At 40.8% G+C, this 18,745-nt stretch overlaps 1 protein-coding gene across 3 annotated transcripts in view; it reads left to right on the plus strand.

Annotated features, from left to right (window-relative positions):
* The window catches only part of DNAH6 (dynein axonemal heavy chain 6), a 228,579-nt gene that overhangs the window by 96,080 nt on the left and 113,754 nt on the right, over positions 1 to 18,745 (plus strand). For all 3 annotated transcript variants that reach the window (XM_032352623.1, XM_032352621.1, XM_032352622.1), the window contains exons 36-45: positions 2,255 to 2,437; positions 2,989 to 3,132; positions 6,057 to 6,278; positions 7,106 to 7,253; positions 9,136 to 9,293; positions 10,750 to 10,881; positions 13,723 to 13,894; positions 15,209 to 15,355; positions 15,926 to 15,999; positions 17,845 to 17,999. In XM_032352623.1, the coding sequence (XP_032208514.1) occupies positions 2,255 to 2,437; positions 2,989 to 3,132; positions 6,057 to 6,278; positions 7,106 to 7,253; positions 9,136 to 9,293; positions 10,750 to 10,881; positions 13,723 to 13,894; positions 15,209 to 15,355; positions 15,926 to 15,999; positions 17,845 to 17,999 (1,535 nt within the window). The remainder of the gene's footprint in view (positions 1 to 2,254; positions 2,438 to 2,988; positions 3,133 to 6,056; positions 6,279 to 7,105; positions 7,254 to 9,135; positions 9,294 to 10,749; positions 10,882 to 13,722; positions 13,895 to 15,208; positions 15,356 to 15,925; positions 16,000 to 17,844; positions 18,000 to 18,745) is intronic.

Genomic DNA, 18,745 nt, shown 5'->3' on the forward strand with positions numbered 1-18,745 from the left:
CATTTAGGTAAAATATCTAGGAGTGTGATTGCTGGATCATATGGTAAAAAAAAATTTTTTTTAAGACTTCATTTATTTGTCAGAGTGAGAGAGGGAGAGAGAGCACGCACACAAGCAGGGGGAGGAGCAGGGGGAGGAGCAGGGGGAGCTGCAGAGGCAGAGCAAGAAGCAGTCTCCCCACTGAGCACAGAGCCCTGGTGCGGGACTCAATCCCACAACCCTGGGATCATGCCCTGAACTTAATTTAAGGCAGACGCTTAACCGACTGAGCCACCCAGCTGTCTCCATATGGTAAAATTTTATTTAGCTTTCTAAGAAACTGCCTGTTTGTCTTCTGAAGTGCTGTACCATTCTGCATTCCCACCAGCGATGAATGAGAAATCTTGCTGTACATCCTCACCAGCATTTGGTGATGTTGGTGTTTTAGCTTTTCGCCATTCGAATAGGTATGTCTCATTGTTTTAATGTGCATTTCTCTAATGTGTGATCATGAGTGTCTTTTCACATGCTTATTTGCCATCTGTTTATCTCCTTTGGTGAGGTGCCTGCTCAATCTTGCTCCTTTTTTATTGGGCTATTTACTCTTTTTGAGCTTTATAAGTTTTCTGCAGTTTTTTGGATACAAGTTCTTTGTCAGGTGAAAATTTTCTCCCAGCCAGGCTTTTCATTCTCTTAACAATCTTTCACTGAACACAAGTTTTTTGTTGTTGTTGTTGTTTTTTAAAGATTTTATTTATTTATTTGTCAGAGAGAGTGAGCATAGGCAGACAGAGTGGCAGGCAGAGGCAGAGGGAGAAGCAGGCTCCCTGCTGAGCTCTTCCTGAGAGCTTGATGTGGGACTGGATCCCAGGTCGCTGGGATTATGACCTGAGCCGAAGGCAGCCACTTAACCAACTGAGCCACCCAGGCATCCGCAAACACAAGTTTTTAATTTTAACAAAGTCCAACTTACCAGATTTTCTTTCATGGATTGAGCTTTTGGCATTATATCTGAAACCCATTTCCAAACTTAAGGTCACCTAGATCTTTATCTGTTATCTTCTAGAAGTTTTATAGTTTTGCTTTTCACCTTTATGTCTGTGATCTACTTTTGAGTTAACTTTTGTGAAAGGGGTAATATCAGTGTCTACATTCATTTTTTTTTTATATATGGATGTCCAGTTGTTCCAACACCATTTACTGAAAACACCATCCTGTCATGCCTGGGTGACTCAATTGGTTAAGTGTTGCCTTCAGCTCAGGTCATGATCCCAGGGTCCTGGGATCCGGCCCCATGTGGGACTCCCTGCTCAGCAGAGAGCCTGCTTCTCCCTCTCCCTCCGCCTGCCGCTCTGCCTCTCTATCTCTCCATCAAATAAATAAATAAAAGTCTTTAAAAAGGAAGGAAGCATCATCCCTTCTTCAGTGGATTCCCTTTGTTCCTGTGTGGTAGATGGTTAACTACATTTGTATGGGTATATCTCTGGGTTCTCTATTCTGTTCCATTTATCTATGTGTCTGTTCTTTTGCCATTATCACACTGTCTGGATTACTGTAGCTTTTTAGTAATTCTTAAAGTCAGATATCGTCAGTCTTCCAACTTTGTTCTTCAACAATGTGCTATTTTGGGTATTTCAACTATCTATATAAACTTTATAATCGGTTTGCTGATACACACAAAATTACCTGCTGTGTTGTGAGTCAGACTACAGTGAATCTATAGATCAAGTTAGGAAGTGTTCACATCTTAACAATATTGGATCTCCCCATCCATACACATTGAATATCTTTCTGTTTACTTCGGTCATCTCTATCTTCTTTCATCAGAGTCTTGTAGTTTTCCTTACTTTGCCCTTGTACGTATTTTGTTGGATTTATACCTAAATTTTTAATTTTTTGTGAATATAAATGGTATTATATTTTCCATATCAAATTCTAATTATTCATTGCAAGTATATAGGAATTGACTTCTGTATCTTGACCTTGCATCCTGTAACATTGCTGTAAGTGCTTATTAGTTCCAGGTCAAGTCTTTGGCATTTTCACAATATAGGACATTGTCTACTACCACTACCCAGAATCTCCTCATATGTCTCTTCCAAACCATAGATCTTTAAAAATTTCAATTTGTTTCATATCTTGTGATGTTTTTACCCTTTAATCTAAAAGTCACAGAATATATTGTAATACACAGATTTAAACTAACTCATTTCTAAATTTAATTACATATTTCATCTGGTCTTACTGAAATATTATTTGTTTGTATGATTTTCAGCTGAATGAGGAAACCCAAGAGTATATACTGAATCTTTTCCAACGTTATGTTGATGATGGTTTACATTTTATCAATAAAAAATGTGGCCAAGCAATCCCACAAGTGGACATCAGCAAAGTTACTACACTCTGTTGCTTATTGGAGTCTTTGATACTTGGGAAGGATGGAGTTAATTTGACGATGGTATGAAAGGTTTTTCTCCCTGCTATAAAGCTAGGAAAATGAGATTGTTGTATAGGTGCTTTGCAAATAGATAACTAAATTTTCTATAAAATGATCATTTAATTTTCAAGTTAATTTTTTAAAGGAGTAATGATTGTAAATAGATTCATAGAATCTCAAAATTGGAAGGAATGTCAGAGAACCTATAGTTTACTCTTGTACTCAATGTTTAAATTCCCTATAGTCTCCAACACATTCTGCAACACATTCCCAGTATGTTTCTGTCTAGCAGCTGCTTAAATACCTTCATGCAGGTGTAAACAAAGTGATAATAGTCCACTGAAAGACAACCTTGAGCTTTTTTCTACATATCCCTTGCCATTCATTATCTTGTACTAGTATAAAACATTGCTCTGTGGACTACTGAGTCAACTCTAAGAAACATATACTATGCCCTTTTTAAAATGCATGTGTCTCAACAAAAGAAAGCAATCTTTAGGCTTTGCAATTTAAGGATTCTTGTTATATTAACAAATAAAATACTAAAACTCTTTTTCTCTTTGCTTTTTCAGGAACAAACAAAACTGAATACAATGCTATGTCAGACTTTCGTATTCTGTTATTTATGGTCTTTGGGTGGTAATCTAACTGAAAACTACTGGGATTCTTTCGATACGTTTATTAGAACACAATTCGATGATAATCCTGATGCCAGGGTAAGAACCAAATAATTTCATTTTAACATAATAACTCTGAATCATCAAAATTAAATTTCAAGACTAAAATTTTGAAAGACTTAGTTCTACAACAAATAAAAGTCCTTCACTAAAAGAATTTATTAAATTATTCACTTTTTTAAACCACAGAGAGCACTTACTGTATTAAAATTTTTCATAATCCTCCCCCAGCCATACGAAGAAAGTAAGGTATAAAAGAATATTAAAACTCCCTACCATAGGGGCACCTGGGTGGCTCAGTGGGTTAAGCTTCTGCCTTCGGCTCAGGTCAGGATCCCAGGGTCCTGGGATGGAGCCCCGCATCGGGTTCTCTGCTCAGCAGGGAGCCTGCTTCCCCCTCTCTCTCTGCCTGCCTCTCTGCCTACTTGTCACCTCCTTCTCTCTGTCAAATAAATAAAAAAAATTTTAAAAACCTTCCTACCATAAACAAATATTGAATTCTAGTTAGTACATTTCTTTTTCACAGTGTTATGGTTTGACAATCCAGAATTTACTTTCTATACATTCTAAGATTGAGCAAATGAATAAATATGTTGAGGATAATGTCAACCAGGTTTCTCACTGTTAGAAAAAGGATTTACAAATGTGGAAGGGGAGATATTAGAAGGCACCTGTGTTCTTGCATTGGAATTGGAAGTCTTGGCTGTCATAGATCAAAAAATGTATATACATATATGGAAATTAATATATATATTCATACATACATTAATTTCCTAGTTCTGTGTGCTGATAGGAACTAGAAGAAGACAACTCAGGAGCAGTGAACATACCTAGTATGCTCATTTCTAAATACCGTTCTCCATGAAAGGGAACCAAAGCTCTGTAATGACATAGCTGGAGTAAGACAGGGGAAAGTACAAAATGAGCCTAGAACATCATCTTATGGCAGGTTGCAAAGAAGTGCTCCAAGAATGATCACACATCTCAAAGGAGCACAGGAGCCCGTTTGAGGGACTCCCTTTGGCCAAATCTAGACAGATTTGAGCATCAAAATAAATAATAATAGTATGGGATTATAAGCCTTTGCATGAAATAAAAATCAATGAGTTGATATTCAGAACAAAAATATATCTGAGTAAATAAATAAATGGGGGAAAAGGAAGAGCTCTTTCTCTTCTTTTTAATATTATTTATATATTTATAGATATATTTATTTATAGTAACATATAATGTATTATTTGTTTCAGGGGTACAGGTCTGTGATTCGTCAGTTTTACACAATTCACAGCACTCATCATAGCATATACCCTCCCCAGTGTCCATCACCCAGCCACCCTATCCCTCCCTCCCCACCCCCCAGCAACCCTCAGTTTGTTTCCTGAGATTAAGAGTCTCTTATGGTTTGTCTCACAGAAGAATACCATTTAATCTACATAGAAGAAATGATGGAGTTAGAAAGTCATTACTTTGCAGCCATCATAGTAATAATTGATTTAGACAAGAATTATCAATGGATACTAAAAATTGTGGGTGAAAGCTAGATGACAAACAGTATTTACATAGTTTCAAAGTATCTCCTACAAATTATTGATTAATTGCAGAGAGAAAAATAGTATTGTTAAAGAAACCTTGCAGACACTACTTTAAGAAATCAATTTAACATCATCAGCATTAGGACAAACCTGTGCCTTCTGATACAGAGTGCTGAGGACACAACCTCACTTGTGAAGTATTCCTTTCAAACGTGCATGCCCTGAATTTAATTATGGGAATACCCCTGGAATACCCAAGTTGAGGAGAATTCTATAAAATAAGCTGGCCTATATTCTCCAAAATGTCTGTCATGGGAGACAGAGAAAGCTGAGGAACTTTTCCAAATGAAGAGGCTTAAGAGATATAACTGAATACAATGGACTATCCTGTGTTGGATCCTAGACTGGGGAAAATATAGCTGTAAGTGGCATTATTAAAAACACTGACAATATTTGGATTTGGAATGTAAATTAGGTAATAACATATCACCATTCAACTTCCTGATTTTGATCACTTTAACATGACTATATAAGAAAATATCCTTGTTCCTTAGGAAATACACAGTTATTTAGAGTAAGGTGGAATACTGTATACAATTAACTCTGATAGAGTAGGAAGAGCAATAATAAAGGAAAGGGGGCAAAATGTGAACAATCAATCTAGGTAAAGAATATATGGAGTTCTTTGCACTGTTCTTTTAAGTTTTAAACTATGTAAAAGTAAAAAGTTACCAAAAGAAGAAAAAAATTCCCTAAGAATCTGAGCTGTATGGATTAGGTAGGACCTTCTAGTAGATATGGAACCTTTATGAACCCCCAAGATGATGGTATAGTAATTGGACAGGCTGTTTTAAGGACAGTTGGGAATTTGAGACAGATCCCTCTGGGGGAGCCTGCTTTTCCCTTTCCCTCTGCCTGCCACCCCCACGCCCAACTTGTGGTTTCTCTCTTTCTGTCAAATAAGTAAATAAATTTTTTTTTTTTTTAATTTTAGGGGCACCTGGGTGGCTCAGTGGGTTAAAGCCTCTGCCTTCAGCTCAGGTCATGATCCCAGAGAGAGAGTACAAGCCGGGGGCGGAGGGTGCAGAGGGACAGGTAGACTCCCTGCTGAGCGAGGAGCCCAATGCTGGGATCAGTCCCAGGACCCCGAGTTCAGGACATGAGCCGAAGTCAGACACTTAGCTGACTGAGTCAAACAGGTGCCTCCTAATATAAGGTTTTAAGATAATATATCAGGGGTTTTGTGCATTGTATTGCATGGTTATGTTTAAAGTATTAGACTCTCATACCTAAGAAAAGAAACAAAGAAAAAAGAAAAAGAAAAAAGAAACCCAAATACATTCATATTCTACGACTGCCTTTGTTTATGTGTGAATTTCCCTATTGCTGCGTGGCAATCCAATGAAAGTGGTATTTGATTTTATACTTCAGCTTCCCAGTTCTGGTGATCTGTGGAGCATTCATTTGGACTTTGATACCAAACGGCTAGATCCCTGGGAACGAATCATACCCACCTTCAAGTACAGCCGAGATGTTCCTTTTTTTGAAATGCTCGTCCCCACAACTGACACAGTGCGCTTTGGGTATCTAATGGAAAAACTGCTGGCAGTCAGGCATTCGGTGCTGTTTACGGGAATAACTGGAGTTGGCAAGGTAGGAAACCTATCTAAAACAGGAAGGTCTGTCCCCAAATGAGGGCTTGGTGGACTTAGAGTTATAAGCCCCAGAAATAAAACATTATTTTTCAGACAAAATTCTTTTGAATTCTGATCATTTTCCAGGAAGAATGTAACTATGCTGAATCTGTATTTATCTTGGGGATTACTCCAAGTTCGCCAGTTTCTTAATAAATCCTTGGGGTCAATACCATATAAATTAGAGGACTTGTGGACTAGCACATTTTAGGTTTGGGGGCTTTTATGTCATATCCTTATGCCACCACACAGGATAGGGTGAGAATTGGTCAGAACAGTTTGTGTCCCCAGCAGACTGTTGATAAAGATCAGTCTGTCCCCTCCTGCCCATTTACTTCTACCCTACACAGCAGTGGTGTTCGGAAAAAGTAGAGTATAAGGGGAAATGTTGATTGTTTGTCTGCTTGGCTTGGGGACAGTCCGCATAAACAGAGATTTCACTACTGGTCCTCTATATTATTTCAGTTTTTTTCCTTCTCTTTTTTTCCCCCTCCAAGTTATTTTTAAAAGAAGTTTGGCTTCTTCTAGGACTCATGCTATCAAATCGACTTGGATAGGAACAAAGCAAACTTAGCAAAACTTTTGCTAAGATATAGCTGGTTAGACTATCTCTTTGGCACTGATAAATCTAATTAAATGGAATCTCCAGGAAGAAGGTAGACATTTCAATCTAGCTTTAACCTATCTCCTTCATCCTGTCTCTTACTCTTTGTACTGGATTATTACTGATGTGGACAACTGAAAGATATACTGAATATATATATTAACATATTTTTTAATTTAAAGTCTGTCATTGCAAAAGGATTGTTGAATAGAATTCAGGAATCAGCTGGCTATGTTCCCGTTTATCTAAATTTTTCTGCTCAAACTTCATCTGCAAGAACACAAGAGATCATTGAGTCAAAACTGGAAAGGAAAAGAAAAAATATACTAGGTAAGAGTGAACATTTTTATTTGTCTCACCCAAATTATTTATCAAACCAATAATCACAAAAATACTTCATGTAATAAAATTACAAATGGGTACTTTCTTTGCTTAATTTACTTGAAGGGGATTCTGTGAGTGGCATTCTTTCCTGTGCTGTACATCCAGATATCTTACTGGTAGCACACAGCAGTTCATTTGTCATCACCTTCAATGTAGAACATCTTCAGTCTCTGCCTCTCCGTGGCTGCCCCTCTCCACACACGCTTTCAAGCCTGCATTGATTTCCCTTTATTTGAAACCAACCAACCAACAAACCACTTTGTATCTGGTGCACTGAGTTATCCCAGTTCTGCAAGGAATTGTCTTGAAACTGTCTAGGTTTTTTCTTCAGTCAGTGCTTTCAGCCAGGCTTGTGGGATCTCCCTCATCATCCCATATTAACTGCTTAGATAAATAGCTTAACTTTCTGGCCCTTTGCAGCTATTTTGAGTCAGGCCTAATGTAAAGTTTCAACCCCAAACCCAATGTAAGGCTCCTCCTCTCTTCTGTGGTGGACCTGGTTTGTGGGTCATGGCCCTGGAGGTGGACCGGGGCATGGGGTGCCCTTTGGCCCTTCCTGGCCCTCCTTGTAGGAGGCTCTGGTGTGTCAGGGTGGGAAGAGGGGAGGACAGGACAGTGTTCCCCCTAACTGGCATTATATGGGCTTCCGCATGGATTGTCCCTGCTTCTCTTGCTAGTGCTGAATGATGTCTGTGCTATCTATGTGGCAGGCTTCCAGGAGCAGCTCCCTGAGGGACTCCCCAAAAAGTTGTGCACAGGTCAGGCATTGACCTTCCCATTGGAAGCTTCCATAATGTTGGGAATCAGAGTCCCAGCCCTCACTCAGGACCACCCTCAGCCGCTTTAGTGCTTCCTCTCTATTACTTTTTCCCTACTCTGGTAGGCACGGGGCAGTGGATGCCTGTCTCTCTGGTGGGAGACCAATGTCTTTATGAATGATTCTCTTTGAGTCCCTCCCCACTCCTGTCCTGCTGCTTGGACTTTGGAGGATGGAGTGGGGCCCTGAGTTTGCCTTGCTTCCTTCATTGTTGGGAAGAGCTGGATGCCAGAGTGGGTGGGGTCACCTCTGCTTAGGCTGTTTTCTTTTCTCTCGCACTACTCTTTTTTTTTTTCTTTTTTTGACTAGTGTGTATATTGATGTTCTCTACATTAAATATGACATTGTAAAGTTCTGCCGTACTAGATTTCCCTTTGATGTGTTCAGGATGCTTTTCTTTGTTTGTTTGAATTTTTTTTTAAGATTTTATTTATGTATTTGATGGACAGAGATCACAAATCGGCAGAGAGGCAGGCAGAAGGAAGCAGGCTCCCCGCTGAGCAGAAAGCCCGATGCGGGGCTCGATCCCAGGACCCTGGGATCATGACCTGAGCTGAAGGCAGAGGCTTTAACCCACTGAGCCACCCAGGCGCCCCGTGTCAGAATGCTTTTCAGTATCCAGCCCTGTTTTCCTTGTGGCAGGTGGTGCAGTGGCATTTTTGTGAGGAAGCTTTTGGAGTACTTCTGTTTCCCTCTCTGAAAAGAAAATGACCTTCCTCACCCCATGCCAGGCCACACAGTTGGGGAGGATAGTGGCAGTGACTGGGATTGAGAAAGATCCAGACCTGACTAGAGAGCTGACATCATCCTGCCCCTCTGGGAGTGAGGGTGGGGGCCCACCTGACAGTTTGGGTGTCTCAGCCCCCTTCACCTCTCTTTGCTGGAGCCCTCCTCACTCGGAACTGAACGCATTTCAACCTACAGAGTGTTCAGAGTCCAAAGCCTTACCTGACCTTTGTCTTACATTTTCCGATGGCAAATCTTAGTTCTTAAATTCATTTTATTCCCCAGGAGCCCCAGGAAATAAACGAGTTGTGATTTTTGTTGATGATTTAAACATGCCCAGACTGGATCGCTATGGCTCTCAGCCTCCAATTGAATTACTTCGGCAGTATCAAGATTTCGGTGGATTTTATGACAGAAACAAACTCTTTTGGAAAGACATACAGGTCACTTTAGGTTTTAAGTTACTTTGTGCATTTAAATGTAAACAGTAAGAAAAGATGGTGCATTTGTTTGCTAGGGCTGCCATACAAAATACCACAGACGGGGTGACTCCAACAACAGAGATTCATTGTCTCCCAGTTGTAGAGGCCGGAAGTCTGAGATCAAGAGGTCAGCAGGGTTGCTTTCCTCTGAGGCTTCTCCCCCTGGCTTGCAGATGGCTGTCTTCTCCCTGTGTCTTCTCATGACCTTCCCTCTGTATCTATCTGTATCCAAATGTCCTTTTCTTATAACGACACCAGTCATACTGGACTAGAGCCCACCCTAATAGCCTCATTTTCACTTAATTACCTCTTTAAAGACCCCATCTCCAAATATGGTCTCATTCTGAGATGCCGGGGCTTGGGCTTCAGCATATGATTGGGCATGGGTAGAGGAGGACACGATTCAGCCTCTAACCTATAGCCTTGGTGTTTTTTTATAGGTGAGTCAATTTATTTAATTGATATCAAATTCTTGCCCTGCTTTATTTGGGAGATTCAGGAACAAGTGAGATAGGCGTATCTCCCCTAGGGGTGAGCTTCAGGGGTAGATGGACACAGGTATTTATAATGCAGGGTGATGAGGGGAGAAACTGGAGGGAGGCAGGGTGGACACTTCTTGAAGCTGAGAGAAGCCTTCCCAGAGGATGATGCTGGAGGAGGATTTTGTAGTCAGAGCATGGCAGAACAAGGGAAAAGAGCATTTTGCATCTCAAGGCAGGGAGTGTGGAACACCACGGTGCTATGGAATATGGGCACCAAAGTGGCAAGAGAGAGGTCAGCCCAGGGGGCCATGGTGCCATGACAAGGAATGTGGATTCATAGATGTACAGCCTCTGGAAGAACTGTCATGGAAAGTTTCCCTTGGCCGTGGGGGAGGGGTGGTCTAAGAGGAGGCAAGACCAGAGGCAATTACAATATCATGTATGGGCAGTTAAAAATGTTATGACCAGAAGCTCATAGGAACCGAACTCTGTATTTCCCCCAGGAGCAGTGGTTCAGTGTGTGTTAATTCGTGTTCCAGTGATTTTTATAGAAACATAACTACCACAAATAGCAAGAATTGACCTATACTTAATATTTGTTGAACAAATATCTTCTAACCTCACATACAAATTCTTAACCGTTTTTGAAGATTACATTCTTACACAGGTGTGTTTCCACCGATAGATGCCTTAGCTGATTGACCTTGAGCAACTTAACCTCCCCGGTCTTGATTTTTTCATCTGCAGAATGAGGGTAAGGGTAGTGATCTCCTGGGTGGCTGTGAGGATTAAGTCAGATATTGTGTAGGAAGACATAGGTAATGCTATCATGTGGTAGGTCTTTGGAAAAGGGTTGGTTCGAGTCCCGCCACCGGTATGAGCAGCTGTCATCTCCTGCTTGGCTGGGTGACTCGCGTGGGTTTCTTCCCGCCCAGGATGTCACGATCGTATCGGCATGTGCACCCCCAGGCGGGGGCCGCAACCCCGTGACTCCCCGCTTCATCCGCCACTTCAGCATGCTGTGCCTTCCCATGCCTTCAGAGCACAGCCTGAAGCAGATTTTCCAGGTGAGTGTGAATTTAAACCTCGGCAAGGGGCCAAAAGAAAACACGTCTGTTCCCGAATTCCCACAGTAAGAATAGGCTGTGGTGTTTCTGAGGAGCCGCCTGTCCCTTTTCTGAGCAGAAATCAGGTAAACACAGGGGCATCTACACAGTAGCTGACTGGTGGCTGCATCACTGCCTCTGTGTTCTAGTTCCCAGAACTAGTTTCCAGAATGCAGAAAGACTGCCAAAGCCTTTAAAGAAGGCTGTATCGTGGGCCCCTGCCACTTAGCAGATCCCACCCCGTACCTACCCCCCCGCCTCTGTGCTCCTCTCATACTTGACCAGCGACCCATACGCTGGCAAGCTCAAGTGCAATGCACCTGACCTAGACTTCATCGCCTCCCTGCCACCACCACCTCCAACAAAAACAACCACCTGTACTTCTTGTCCCCCTACAAACTTCCCTAAGGGGCCATTTCCTCTGCCTTTAAGTGGGAAAAATAACCATACCTCCGCACAAGTGCTTAGCAGAAATGTTCAGTAAAAGGTGCAACGTTATTCTGAGTAGGATGTTGAAAGAACATGAAGCAGCACGACTAGAGCGAGCGTGCCATAACCAAGCACAAAGGCTCATGGCAAAGAAAGCGGACTGAGCCTTGGGGGACAAGAACGGACAGGGAGGAACAGATCCTGGGAACAGAAGGCACGCGGGCAAATGCAGTCACAGGGACGAGAAATGGTAACGTGGGCATGCAGGTAGAACAAGACTTTTCACTGACTGGTCTGGAGAAGCTGATTTGGTGGGTAAATGGCCGAGGAGCCAAAGAGGGGCAGTGACACATTCATACATGTCTTAGCATTTCCTTACTGAAAATGTACACACCAAAAATATGCATCACTGTACATTCTAAAGGTAAACCGAGCAGCACACAACAAATTCAATTGATAATGTTGTCATCAAATTAGATGTAATTTCTAATTAGAAAGGTGTAACAGCGGTAATTGAAACCAACAATCAACTCCATGAACTACTCACAGTGTGCTCATGGCAAAGCGTCCTGCCCCCAGACTGTGGGAATTCTGGCTCTAGTGTGTAGTCTTAGAAGAAGCTTTTCAAAGTTGCCAAATATGTCAGGTAAGCCAGACCTTTGACTAGAAGACCAAGCTGTGGTCCTTAGTAAACTCTGAAGAGTTTGCTCCTAATGACATGCTAATTTTAATTTGTGAATATCAGTTGAGTAGCCCTTAATTTCATTTATTAAAGAGATATTTATTGAGCATGTACTGGGTACCAGACATTGGTATTACATTTTAAACAAAGAAGATGCCATTCTTGTCCTCACGGAGCTTCTACCATGGAGACAGATAATAAATGAACTAATGTATATCATATTAATAACTATATTTAAAAACTATATAATATGGTTATATATATTTGTAAATACAAATTTATAATGGATGGAGAATAAACAGACTAGATTTTAATTATTTATGTGGTATATATATAACATGTATAATAAAGTTTTTATTTTATATATGTTTTGGGATGCTCCTACTCAAAATATGGGCCATATGGAGAATGGGAAACTCATGTTGGGGGCCCAGGAAGGGGCAGCTTGAAAGATACTCCTTGTAAGCTGCTGAAACTTAAGTTCAATGAGGAAGCTCACTGAAACAAATACTTGAGTTTATTTTAAAATCCTGTATGAGAGCCCAAAATCTAAAGTCACAAGGACTGGCTTACAAACATTGATGTGCATTCTGGTGCCTTCCCATCACCACTGTGAAGGAAATTTACCTATTTAAAAATCTATAATAATTGTCCCATGCATCCGTGGGCAGTGAGCTAGCTAATAAATATGTACTCAGGGATGGTGGCAAGTTATATATGAGAAGATGAGAGAGCCATAAGAGACACTGACAGAAGGAGTCAGGGAAGGCCTCTCTAAGGAGATGACAGGTGACCTAAAACACAGGAGTGAAAAAGTGCTTGCCAGCAGAGAGCCCTGAGGAAGAGGGTGGGGTGGGATAGAGCTGTGCAAAGGCCCTGAGGAGAGCAGAGAGCCTACGTGGTTAGGCCTGTGCGGCTGGGTCACAGTGCAGTGGGGAAGAGGGCAAAGTGAGGGGCTGGCTGAGTGAGTCTGGACTGACAGGAGAGGGCAGTGCCTGATATTTCAGACTGAAGGCAACTCAAGGGAGACAGGAGTGGAAATGGAGAGGCCAACAGGAGAAGGAAGGGCTGAAGAAGCCAAGATGAATGAATCAGGACTAGAATGGGGTGATATCCGGGAACCAGAGAGATTCAAGACATGCATTCAAGCTTGACTGTGGGGACAGGGAATGGAAGGTGTCAAAGGAGACTTGCAAGTTCCTGATCTGATCATGGGCCAAGGCCCTATGCTGAGACTGGGAAGCTGAAGAGGGGCAGGTTGTAGTTACAAGTGAGTTGCACTTTAAACAGATGTGAGGTTGAAGTCTATGGACCAGTTGGTCATGGGCCCATAAATATCAGAGAGAGGCCCTCAGCTCACTTCCAGATGAGTTTGGGCACCCCACAATGACCTTCTGGACCTATGGGAAGCAGAAGTCTAAATTATATGGAGAGTAAGTGCGGTCAGTTCAATGGTCAGATACACATGCTTCTCAGGCATCACCAGACTATCTCAGAAGACAGGAGTAGCCCATCCTCAGGGACATATTCCGAAGTGAATGGCAGAGTTTTATTACCCATACATCCTTGCATTGACATTCAGCTTTCTAATTATTATTAGAAAAAGCATCATCAGATCTGGAGTATTTGAAAGATGATAAATTTTTGGTGTTAAGAACAATCTAACTCTCTCACATTATGTCTTGTTCTAGGCCATCTTAAATGGCTTCCTCAGTGACTTTCCACCAGCTGTAAAGCAAACTGCATCAAACATTGTGGAAGCCGCAGTTGAGATTTATAACAGAATGAGTGTTGACCTTCTGCCAACACCGGCCAAGTCCCATTATGTCTTTAACTTGAGGGATCTATCCAAATGTGTACAAGGTAATGTATGGAACCCTCATTCTCTGACCTGCACACTCCCTTGATTTCCATTCGCCCCAATCTCTCAGGAGAATTATATGTATGAGCGTCTGTGCCCCACCTAGAAATCCCATTACTTGTTCCCTGTTCAAGCCACCCTCTACTCCCACCCTGGCCTTGACAACGTCACAGCTGCCCTCAGACCATCAGCATCCCCTTCCATTTCTTGCTCCCAACTGATGACCTATCTTTTTATTTCACCAAAAAAAAAAAAAAAGAGGAGAAATTGAACCAGAACTACCTCATCTTCCAATTATCCCAGTCCACCCGCATCTGCCTCCCTCCTACTGCAGTGGCTGAGTTGTCCCTGCTCCGGTCACATGCCAGTACCCCCTCTGACACATTCAGTGTCCCCCTCCTCTTCAGCCTACTCAAGGATTTTACTCTCATGTTGTAGAGTTCATCCTGTCTGCCGTGCATATCTATGCGCAGAGTAAGTATTCTCCCTGTCCGCCTCTGCACTGTGTGGTGAGAAGCGAAGGGTCCCCAGAGAGAATGAACACTTCAAGGACTGCTTTACATCACTGCTTTGTTGTAACTTGATATTATTTGAACTGTGTTTATAATTATAATTTATATTAATACGAAGAGTAATCAGAGTAATTTGGAATAGAAGCCAGAAGGACCAAGGGCATTTGGTGAGGACCGAACGTTGGGAAAGAATGAAAGAGGGAATTGGTGTATTGAAAATAGTGTAAAGGTCAGGGGTGGGGTGGGGGTGGGGGACTTACTGGATGAATATATATGAATATTAAAGAGACCCAACACTCCTCACTTAACATGTTGCAAGCCATTGTAATAATGAGATGAACATAGCTTGTACTGTGAAGTCTGATCACTTCACGTGTTCAGTGAAAAAAACATCACAAAACAAGGAAAAGGGTTTTGTCAGATAATGTGTCCAGTTTTGCCTTCAGAAAGTGAGATCAGGGGCGCCTGGATGGCTCAGTGGGTTAAAGCCTCTGCCTTCAGCTCAAGTCATAATCCCAGTGTCCTGGGATCGAGCCCCGCATCGGGCTTTCTGCACAGCAGGGAGCCTGCTTCCTCCTCTCTCTCTGCCTACCTGTGATCTGTGTCAAAGAAATAAATAAAATCTTAAGAAAAAAAAAAAGAAAAGAAAGTGAGATCACCATTATTGTATGTGTGTACACCCACTAGGGAAGCACCCACTTCTGGTAGTGTGGGCATAAGGCTGGACTTCAGGATTTTCCAGTTAATTAAACTGTAACTAGATATTTCACAAAAGTTTCCTTTTTCCTCTTTCTTGAAAAACAGGTATCCTCCAATGTGATCCAGCAACAATAAGAGAAGAAATACAGATATTTAGACTCTTTTGCCATGAATGCCAAAGAGTTTTCCATGACCGTTTGATTAATAATGAAGATAAACACTATTTCCATACTATTTTGACAGAAATGGCCAGTAAATATCAATCATTATTTACTTTTTCTTTTTATTTCTTTGGTGGGGGGCCTAGAAAAGCAATTTGATTTCTATAAGGAAAAATTAAAATGAACTTAGATAAGGTAAAGTAAAATGAATTTTAGTGTTCATGGGTAAAAGTTTTTCTCTCCAACAATTCAAATATGTAGAAATATATTAAATATTAGGAAAATCATTTTATTAAAATTCAGGAAGAGTTAATATCTTAAATGCAGTATGGAATTTTAAGTAGAAATGGGAAAGTAGGAGAACCAGGATTTTGTCTGGTAAGAAGCCAGGGTATCTCTAAAGTACCTCTGATTTATTAAATGTCTATTCAATATTTATTACTTAATAAAATGTTTATTAACATTAAACATTCTTTATCTTAAATCAAGGAGATTATCAACCAAACTAAAATGGTGTGGTATCAACATGGCTTTCTCTCAACTTTCATTTACTAGTTAAGCCTTCTAAGTAAAGTAACAGCTGATACTATTCTGTGTATCTTATTATAACACTGCATTCAAGCTTATCATATATGACAAATTGGTTTTGTTTTTTGAATAGACAAACATTTTGGAATTGCAATTGGCCTGGAATATTTTTTGACTAAACCCATCATCTTTGGAGACTTTATTAAGGCAAGTATAGACTGTTGAATTGACCTGGCAACATTTGAAGCTAAATAAAGCACTTATTATTTTACAGTTCAATTTCATATTCAACAAGAATTTTGTATCTGTGAAGATTAGAGACCTAGACAGGAGTCAGCAAACTATGGCCCAGAGGCCAACTATCCTGTTTTTGTAGATAAAATTCTGTGAGAACACAGTCACTCTCATTGGACTGTGTGCCCTTCTTTCCTGCGGTTGCTTCTGCATGACAAGACAGAGTGGAGTAGTAGTAGCGACAAAGACCATCTGACCTGCAAAGCCTCAAGTTCTTATTATCTGGCCCGTCAGAGAAACAGATTGCTGACTCCTGCTCTAGTCACATTCATTTTGGTAATAGTTTGAATCAGAGACCCACCAGGTTTTTTATTTGAAAAGAAGCACAGACGGTTAGTTTCTTAATGCGGGGCTGCCAGTCCCTTTACAGTATTCCATGCGCTCTACAGCCTGTGTTCACATGCTTTCAGCAGCTCAGTAGGTAGCCGTGCTACCCTCCTTATTTCAGGGTAGCTCTCATCAGTAGCAAAATTTTTCTTACGCTATGCTCCTCAATTTGCACCCCCAATAATGTGTACCCAGCAGCCCTAATTTTACATTCTAGAAGCGCCTTGAATAAGTCTTCCATCTAACCAGCTTACCTATGTTGAGAGGTAACCATCTCGTTTTACCAAGTTGGCTCTTGTTTGGGTACAACATTCCTGGTGTCTCCAAGGAGGCAGGGACTACGTCTGTTCTGTTCACCCTAAATCCCCAGCTTCCTGCACAGAGCTAGGGTAGCTTTCAGGCAGAGCTGGTTAAAAGGACAGACTTGTCTTTATATTGTGTGTATACAATTACAGTCACCCTGGTAATCCCTGACAAATAAAAAAGATAAATAATTTATGCAGTATATCTATTTAAATGTGTTATTAAAAACAAAGTGCAAAGTTTGTTTCCAGGTGGTGATTATATTTCCCATGTGTTTCTACTGATATGATAATCAAATGGGGGAATAAAGCAAAGGGAAAGAACAGTTGGATCCTTCTTTTTTTTTTTAAAGATTTTATTTATTTATTTGACAGAGAGAGATCACAAGCAGGCAGAGAGGCAGGCAGAGAGAGGGGAGGAAGCAGGCTCCCCGCTGAGCAGAGAGCCCGATGCAGGGCTCGATCCCAGGACTCTGAGATCATGACCCCAGCCGAAGGCAGCGGCTTAACCCATTGTGCCACCCAGGTGCCCCCAGTTGGATCCTTCTTGCCTTATTTTGGTCAGTGGCTCCAAATGGGCTACAGCAAAGAAAAGACCTCATGACAGGTCCACACAGGACCTCAAACAGGAACTCAGTTCCTTCTGGTTTACCCCAAATTTCATTCTCCCTGATTTGTCTAATCAGATGACGGCTGTGTAAAAACTACATGTAGTTCCAGCTTGATTGTTTATAAACAGAGAAGTCTGGCATGCCTCATTTTCAGCCCATTTAGCTTCTCCGATGTCAGCGGCCTGAAAGCCAAAGTACAAAACCAAAGTAAGGAATAGTGAGAAAACTGGAAACCTATTTCTGAGCTTGTGTGTGAATTTTATAGCAAAATTCAATGAAATTCCAATGTACTATTTGAACTTAAATGAAATGGATTTTCAGTTACCCATGAAAATCTGAGTTTCTTAGTCCCATTTCCTTGGTTTGAAAGCCTTGCATATAAATATATAAAATATGCATGCAACTGATTACATAGTAACATGGATAAATAATGTTCCCTCCTAAGGTTACAAATATTGTCTATGTTCCTGTATTGTAATTGATCTAACTTGGTCCCTCTCCCATAAATCATCTTATAGTTTGGAGCAGATAAGAGTGATCGGATTTATGATGACATGCCTGATATGGAGAAAATCGCAAATGTTCTAGAAGACTATCTTGATGATTATAATCTTATAAATCCCAAAGAAGTAAAGTTGGTGTTCTTCCAGGATGCTATAGAACATGTTTCAAGGTATAGTAGTATAACATGCCCAATAATGCATCGATCTAATTTCTTTTGTATTAAAAGGTAAGAATTAAGTTGTACAAAAGTCTTTAAATAGATTGCTAGATGGACAATGGTCTATTAGCAAATCTTGCTATAATGTAAAAGTTATTTTGTATGTGTGTGTGTGTGTGTGTACGCATGTATATATATATATACATATACACACATGTATGTGTGTATATATCTATATCTATATCTATAGATAGATTTTTTTCTTGTGAAGAAAGAGGAAGAGAGAGAGCAGGGTAGGAAACGGTAGAGGGAGAGAGAGAATCTTAAGCAGGCTGCACGCCCAGTGTGGAGCCCAAAGTGGGGCTTGAGCTCAGGACCCCAAGTTCATGACCTGAGCCAAAAATCAAGAATCCAACACTTAACCAACTGAGCCACTCAAGTGCCTTCTTTATATATTTTGAAATATATATTTATATATTTTTAATATAAGTGTCATGAACTTTCTATGAATTCCAAGGGGTTATTTTTGTTACATATTAATAGGTTTTTTTTGTTTGTTTTCGATATCCTGTCTCATTACCAAAAAAGGGATTTAAGGTAGTTTACAGAGATACATGTATACTACAAGGCTGCTTACATGCACGCCTAAAGAAAGAAGGGGCTCAAAATTATAGCAAAATGAGTGACATCCAAGGATTGTAGATTCCATCTGCTTACCCATAAAAGTTTCCTTTGAGAGACATCCCTGACAAATAGGT

The sequence above is a fragment of the Mustela erminea genome, chromosome 7 (genome assembly GCF_009829155.1).
Source record: "Mustela erminea isolate mMusErm1 chromosome 7, mMusErm1.Pri, whole genome shotgun sequence".
Lineage (NCBI taxonomy): Eukaryota > Metazoa > Chordata > Mammalia > Carnivora > Mustelidae > Mustela > Mustela erminea.